The following is a 7,613-nucleotide window of genomic DNA, read 5'->3' on the forward strand; positions in this document are numbered from 1 at the left end:
GCATTTTGAACACATGGTGTATGTGCATGATTGAAAGTTTGAGGCACCCAAGGTTTGTGGTGACAGGCAAAGGTCCTGTCCCTGTCTCCTTTGGAGGAGACACTCATGTAAAAAGCAGAAGCACACAGACAATGTTCTTTTGTCCATTGGTCACTTTGGACAAAAGTGACTCCTGGTCACTTTGTCAGTGAGAGTTTGAATGAAGCGGTTTGCAAGGGAGGAGGACAAGACCACAGCAGCAGGTCCCAAGGGAACTTGAGCAGGGCTTGAGATGTTTAAATAGCCAGAGGGTCAAACAGACCCACTTATCTCTGTATTTCCAAGTTGCTTCTGGACAGCGTTACTGCCCTTCTTCCCAGCGGGGGAGGCACACACTCAGCAGGCCCCCCTGGGCTCCTGTGAGCCTCTGAGGGCAGGGTGACAGCTGTGGTGCCTCTGGGCTGCCCTCGTGGCTTAGAGACCAGGAGGTTCTAAGAGTTTAAACTGAAGGCTCCAAATTAAAGCAGTGGCTCTTTGTCATTCCTGGAACATGAGTTCCCATCAATGTCGATTTTGGACATTTCTGTGGCTGCAGGTGGCTCATTAGGGGGCTGATGGACCAAGGTGGGTGACTGATTTCTCTTAGATGGTGACAGGCAAGAGCACCTTAGAGTTTATTGATGATAATAGTGATAGGTTTTGCTTTTATGACACCTTTCAGCTAGAAGGCTTCCTGGATCTTTACAGATATTAATGGTGGCCAGCTCTGGGGAAGGAGGCTGTGGCAGGGCTGTGACTGTGATCCTAATGAGGTGGTTAAGTGACTTGCCCTGTGGCACTGAATTAGGGAGGAAGGCAAGCCAGTCTGCCTCCTTGGACACTGAGCTGGCCGGTGGTGCGAGTTTACTGCTGGACTTCACAAACCAAGTTGCAGCTTTTGTTGTGGGGGGTGCAGCTTCTCACTGGGAAAGGAAAAGGAGAAGGCACTGCATATTGAGATATGGAAACTGCTGGGGCTGGGGGGCTGAGCAGGGAGGAGGGCGGCTTTGCCTAATTTGGCAGGTGGCTTCCGCCTGGAAAATTCCACTGGGGGGGCTTGTTCAGAGCTGGGGGTGCGTGTGGTCTGGTGCAAGGAAGTTGAGCGGAGTCCAGTGCCAAATCTGTCACTCCAATTCCCTCTGAGACTCACCAGTTCCCACTTTCAAGTGAATAAGAAGACTTCCACAGTGTTCCCCGGCAAGCCTGCATCCCTTGAAGGAAGAAGGGGCATCATTATAATTAGGGTATAATTTGACTAGTAAAACTTCAGAATTAAAAAAAAAATTACTCCAGGTCAGGGACTTTCTCTCTGTGTAAACCTAAGCTAGTTTCCCATTTCACCCACACCTTCTGTCTCCTCGGGGCCTGAAGTTGGGACTTGAATTCACTCAGGAAGCTCTGCAGCCAATCAGCTCATCCCTTAGCCATCAAGGCAGTCAGGGCTGACATGTGGCTTTTGCTCAGTTGGCCGGGAGGGGTACAAATGCAGTCACAGAAGCGCCATGCTTTCTCGGTTCCTAATCAGGCCTTGCCTTCATGGAAATCAACGCGTGTTAGGAGAGGAGAGTTTCCCAGTCACCCCATAATGCACCTTCCAGGATCATCTTTCTCCCTGGACATCTCCCTGAGCTACTTAATTTTAGCCTTTAATTAGCCAGTGTTTCTCAGAGTTCCATTCTGGGCTTATTTTTCAAGTTCTATCTCCTGTCCTGTTATTTCTGCCTGTTATTTTGGGCATTCCTCATAATTTCATGGGCTGCAGAAAATAGTGTTAAGCAAAAAACCTAGCAGAGTTGCTTGCTCTGACTCTAAAGAAGGCATGAACATTTTACAACACTGCAAAAGGAAATTCACTTGGTTTCCATGTAAATGTCTGAAGACCTATTTCTAGAGCAGCCTCACATGTGGACTAGGTCTTTTAAAGCCGGCGCAGTTCTGGCTGCTGATAACATCTGTGGCTTATGATGGCTCAGAAAATATTGACAGATTTTTCAGATCTTTTGAGAAAAAGAATTTGTGAGAATTTTCTTTGTTCCTCCATTCAGTTACACACAAAGCCTTTGAAATGTCACCAGTGGGGTCAGAATTCCATTGGATGCGATTTCCCAGTCCATAATGCATGTGTTTTAAGTTTCTTTGCAGGAGGGCGTGAAGTTGAACATGTCAACGGTGAAACATTCTTTTGCAAACATGTTGCTGGAGACAGGAAATAATTGTGCAATGCTTTAAATTTTTTTTTCCTTGTGTACCTTCATCATTTTGTTCTGTGTTACTTCAGGTGAATCTTTCATAGATTTAGTTGTTATAAATGGGGGAATATTTTTCTTCCATTTGTGCTTAAGTTTTTGAACTTGGAGGCTTGTTCAAAAGAGGTGTGGGCAGTTGGGACTGGGGAGGTGGGCTCACTTTTCATAAGTTTGATGGCTAGAAAACTGAAGTTCTAAACTTTTTTCAGATTGTTCTAGTGAGTAGTCATACATTATGCAGTGCAGCAGTAGTGGTGATTTTTTGTTGATGCGTTTTGCTGAAAATAGGGCCCGGTAATAGCATCACATGGATGTTTTTGCTTAACACTTCTCTTGGACAAGTGGTGTAGCACCCTCTAGTGTCCATTGTGTATGTACTACAACCATTGGCTGGTGGTGATGCTCAGAGAGTTGGGCTTGCAAATTAGTGCCTTCATTTAAAAGTTTCATTGAATCTTGGGAAAAGTACAAGTAAACCTTTGATATTTGTTAACATTCTTTAGCTCATATTGTGTAAAAACATCAAGAAATGTGGAAAATTGACAATGGATATCTATTCCATTGATTGATCCCCACATCCCTTCATTAATCTCACTTGATGACTATTTGTGTTGGAGTCTATCGGGAAGTCTCCAGGGATACAGGTCATGAATAAGGGTGACGAAGCCTCTGACCCCATCTATAAGCCAATATGTACAGTGCCAACTACTATTGTATCCCATAAAAACTCTGTGTACCAGAAAGAATCAAAGTGTTTTGACATTATTTAAGTTCTTAGAATTAAGTTTTGCCAGACAAAATATTTTTTATTTAGGTAGCTTTGCAAATAAAGTTAAAAATTTTCTAGCACAGGTAGCAATGAAATGCTCCATTTGTTTTTAGTTCAATAATGTGATATATATATGTATATATATATATATTTTTTTTTTTTTTGGCTCAGATGCTAAACTGTATTTTCCCCTTTAGGGATCAGAAGGCCCCCCACCCCCAGCCCCAATGATTGTGGAGAGAGGGTTGTGGAAGTGCACAGTGGGAGAACAAAGCCACGCTTTTCCAGTTAGTGGATTTACACAGCATGCCCGCCAGCTGGGCGAGGTGTGCTTTAGTTCATGGTTTTGGGGGATTGAGTACATGGCCAGCAGGCTCCGAACAGGCACACTGGGGGTGGGGAGGCATGGCCAAGCAAAGCTGCTTATGTCTTGCAGGCCAGGAAGCAGAGGAGGAGCAGCCCTAGAGAGGCGGTGAGGATGGACCAGGCAGGGTACCTGGTGGCCAAGGTCATTCCTCCACGACCCACCCAGACACCTAGAAGTGTGGCCCACCAGTACCCTTGACTGTCAAACATAGCTGTCACATATGGTGAGATCGACTCTCAGCGATGAGCGGAGTAGTGCCTGGGAAGAGAATGGAAAACCCAGGGGCATTCAGGGATGGGATTTATGGAAAAGCAGATCCAAATTCTGTCTCGCAAGTGCCGGAGTAGAGCTGCCGTGTGGTGTCTCCCGGCAGCTCTTTCCGTTCTCTGGAGAGCAATGTAGCGAGAGTTCAAGTGACACTCAAGAAGACGCGATGAGGCTGGGGATTGAGCTCAGTGGCACAGTGCCTGCTTGACAAGCATGGGGTCCTGAGTTCAGATTTGGTAGCAAGTAACACCCTCCCCCCAAAAAAGAAAGAAAAATGAAGATAGAATGGGGTTGGGGCCATCTAGCAATTTTCGATCAATTCAGAAGGGTCCCTGATGCATTTCTGATCCTTCAACTGTCCAGCCCTTTGGAGCTACTACCATCCACATATTCCCAGCCTCTTGCTTTGGAGGGGCAGCACCCCCAGGAAATCCAGGCCCACACAGCTCACCAATGGAGAACGTGATGTGGTGGAGGGAACATGTGTCATCCCCGAGCTTCGAGGCGCCTTAGCACTGTGTCCTTTGTCCTGTGAAGCCAAGATGTGAACCCATGAGGTAGCTCCCTAGCCAGCATCCCAGGCGTCTCCCTGGAACAGGCCACACTGGTTCATGCTTAGAATCTCTATGGGCCCAAGGGGTGGGATGCAGAACAGCTTTGTGCTCAGACTTTTCTGGGTTCTCTCTTTAACCAGAAAAACTAATAAAGTCAAAAAAGAAACAGAGAACAGATAGACAGTGGCTGTAGTCTTGCATCATTAAAGAAATTAAAAAAAAAATTGAATTTTAAATTCTTCTGTGACCAGCATCCTTCAGGCTGTACAAAAACAAAACGAATTCCTTCCTGCCTCCCAAGTCCGGGTTGCTAGAAAGTAGAACACAGCATTAGCTTTTAGCATGATCCAGAGTGACCACAAAGTGAAGCTGTAGGGGAAAGAGAGTTACTGGATATTTTTAGTGGCTTGTGTATTTAACATTTTACAAGTCTTTAAGTTTTTTAAAGCCAAGCCAGACGGTACCTGCACAGCCTGTGATAGCATCTATTCTCTGTACAGAGAAATACAGAGATTTTCCTCTCAAATCCCTAAAGAATCAACAATTATTTTAAACTCTACAACATAACAATTATGCCTTGTGGAATGACACACTCTGTACACTATGAGTGAGCTTCACAAGTTTGGAATTGCCCTGATGCCTTTCCTAAGCACGAGCTCAGGATTTGTGAATGGGGGTGTCGGGAGGAGGAATACTATTCATTTGGTAAACAGATTGTTCTGGGGAAGAAATTTAACATCGAGGCCCTAAAATACCCAAGTAAGGACTGCGTCATAGAAGGTTGCGGCGTGGCTGACACTAGTTCTACCCATGTGACACAAAGGACCTTTCATTCTCTTTGGTTTGCAGCAGAAAGATGGGCTAGCCCCACCATGTCCCTGAACCGAACCTTGACTTTCAAACCCTGCAGGCTCTTAGAAGCAGCTACAAGTAACTGGGCGATTGCACTGCCTAGAGGTGTGTGTCTGCTGAGGGCCACACATGCAGGCCTAGAGCCCCAACTTCTAGGTACGGTCGTGCCTCAGCGTCCACAGGGAATTGGTTCCTGGGCCACGTGGACCGAAATCCTCAGATACTTGACTCCTTCGCGTGTAGTGGTGTCGTGTATGCCTCTAACCTGCGGACAGGCTCCTGCACACTTTAGCTCATTTCCGGTTCACATATGATGCCTGTCAATGCTATGCACAGAAGTTGTTACCTGTCCTGTCTAGGGGACGAGGACAGGAAGTAAAGTGTTTGGGGACAATATTTTCATTTATGGCTAGTTGAATCTGTTGATGCAGAATCCCAGGAGAGGGAGGACAGGTTGGGTGGCCTCTCTTACCTGCCTTTCTCAGCTTTCCTGTACTGGGCTGTCTGGTGCTTCTGTTCAGTACACATACATGCTTAGATGTAAAGTATGGATTCCCAGCAGCCACCAGGTGCTCTCAAACTTTCTATATCATCTTCAGTCTCAGCACGGAGTGTGAGGATCACCCAGGACCCTTCAGCTCGATGTCCAGTCCTGACCGTCCACGGTGGCCTCCTGACCGTGTTTAACTGGGGCTCCTGTGGCCTCTTTCCTGGTTTCAGGGGCAGAGCCTTGGAGAAGAAGGAGAAAAGAAAGTGATCAAGATTGCGGAGTTGGGCTGCGCAGGAGAGCCTGCTGACCTGAGATCTGAAGGGAAAGGAAGCCAAGGGGATAGCGCGCTCACAGGGCTGGTGGAGGAGCCCGGCAGGAGTCTGTGCCGCCAGCTCCCGGGTCCTAACTGCGCTGGGCCTTACCTGGCAGGGGGCTTTGGGCCTTTGAGGAGAGAAAGGCCCCGGCCCTGCTGCTTTCTGACTTTCCTGTGGCATGGGCTCCCGAACCAGGCCAACTGAGGACGGTGCTGGCTTAAGCAGGGAGCTCTCCACAAGGCTGGGGGAATATCCCCCAGCTCCAGAAGCCAATTGTGTGCAGGTCTGAAGGCTTCCACGAGCTCACTTTCGTATCCAATACAATTTCTCCTCCTCAGGGTAAATTTGTGAAACTGCACTGGGACCATGCGAGTTTCCCCAAATAACTTCCTTCTTCAGTATGGGCGACCTCGGAGGAGGGCCTTACCCTCCTGATCCACGCTGTAGAATTCCTTCTTACCTCCAGCCCTGACATGGCCATGAGACCCCACGTGTGTCCCTCTGTCTGTGTTCCTCCATGTGGCACATCTCAGGGCTTGTGTAGAGGACCTCTGCTTGGCCATGTCGGGGTACATTGCCTGGCCAGGTTGTCCCCAGGCCTGGTGCATACAGCCTCCTCCTCTACACCTTCACCCCCAGCCAGGCTTATCATGGGGCTTGGAGCTGCTCTGGTACTAGGAGACTGGCACTGCTTTCTCTGTGGTGGGCCAAGATGCCAATGTGCAGCAGGATTTTCCCCAGAGAAAGCTGCTCAGCCCTTCTGAGGTTGACAGCCCGAACTGCAGCACCTACTTCTTGGTGCATGCAGGTCTGACCGTATCACCGAGAATATGCCAAAGCCCTCCATGGCTGACAGTGGCCTTTGAGACCCAGAGTGTCCTGCTGGCTCTGCTCCTCACCCTCTGTGCCCTGGTTGGCAGGGCCTGTGTGTGCCACCATATCATCCACTGCCTTGGGCATATGCTTTCTTACAGACACCCACACATACACACACACACACATGCACATGCACACGCACACACGCACATACAGGCTCATGCCTGCCTGCGAATCTGGTCTCAGCTCAGGTGTCCCTCCTGACCACCTCCTCCTTTCCTCCCCTCATGGTAGAACCACAGTCACTCACCACCGTGGCTCCATGAGCCCCCACTAGCATCAGCTTGGGTTTGCCTGATTCCTCGTGTCCCCAGAGTTAGTGTGGCACAGAGTGGCACAGCTGTTGGGTACAGCTCAGTACAGCAGGGTTGAATCTCTTTAGGGATGGATTGAAGCCCTGCTGCAACCTCAGGTTTTGACGTGCCAAGGAGACCAGCAGTAATGTCAAATTCTAGATGTTCTTGTGGTCCCAAAGTGGTCAAGGACATTCTTGGTGGGAGCTCTGTTATGTACGAATTTATCCACGCATCCAGCTGCCTATTTATCTAGCCACATATCTATCCATCCATCCAGTTCCCTTCCTTCTTTCCTTTCCATCCTATACTTACTTCAACTACTTATCACTATCTATTCTTACTCCCACTGATTTATATCTCCATTTATCTCTCCATCCATCTATTCATCATCCATCCATCCATCCATCCATCCATCCATCCATCCATCCATCCATCATCCATCCTTCATCTGTTCTGTCCTCCCTCACTTCTTTCCATTTATCTTCCCACAAATGTCTGCTTCCTTCCCCTCTTTCCCTTCCCTTCCCTTCCTTTCCATCCCCTCCCCTTCCCTCCCCTCCCCTC

The 7,613-nt window shown here is 48.2% G+C and overlaps 1 protein-coding gene across 1 annotated transcript in view; it reads left to right on the forward strand.

The window, feature by feature from the left end:
• The window catches only part of Fam169b (family with sequence similarity 169 member B), a 73,660-nt gene extending 66,047 nt beyond the window's left edge, over positions 1–7,613 (forward strand). The window contains exons 8-9 of the mRNA XM_023712217.1: positions 5,071–5,229; positions 5,794–7,613. Coding sequence (XP_023567985.1) covers positions 5,071–5,229; positions 5,794–5,870 — 236 coding nt within the window. The 3' untranslated portion in view covers positions 5,871–7,613. The remainder of the gene's footprint in view (positions 1–5,070; positions 5,230–5,793) is intronic.

The sequence above is a fragment of the Octodon degus genome, unplaced genomic scaffold, assembly GCF_000260255.1.
Source record: "Octodon degus isolate 3935 unplaced genomic scaffold, OctDeg1.0 scaffold00002, whole genome shotgun sequence".
NCBI lineage: Eukaryota > Metazoa > Chordata > Mammalia > Rodentia > Octodontidae > Octodon > Octodon degus.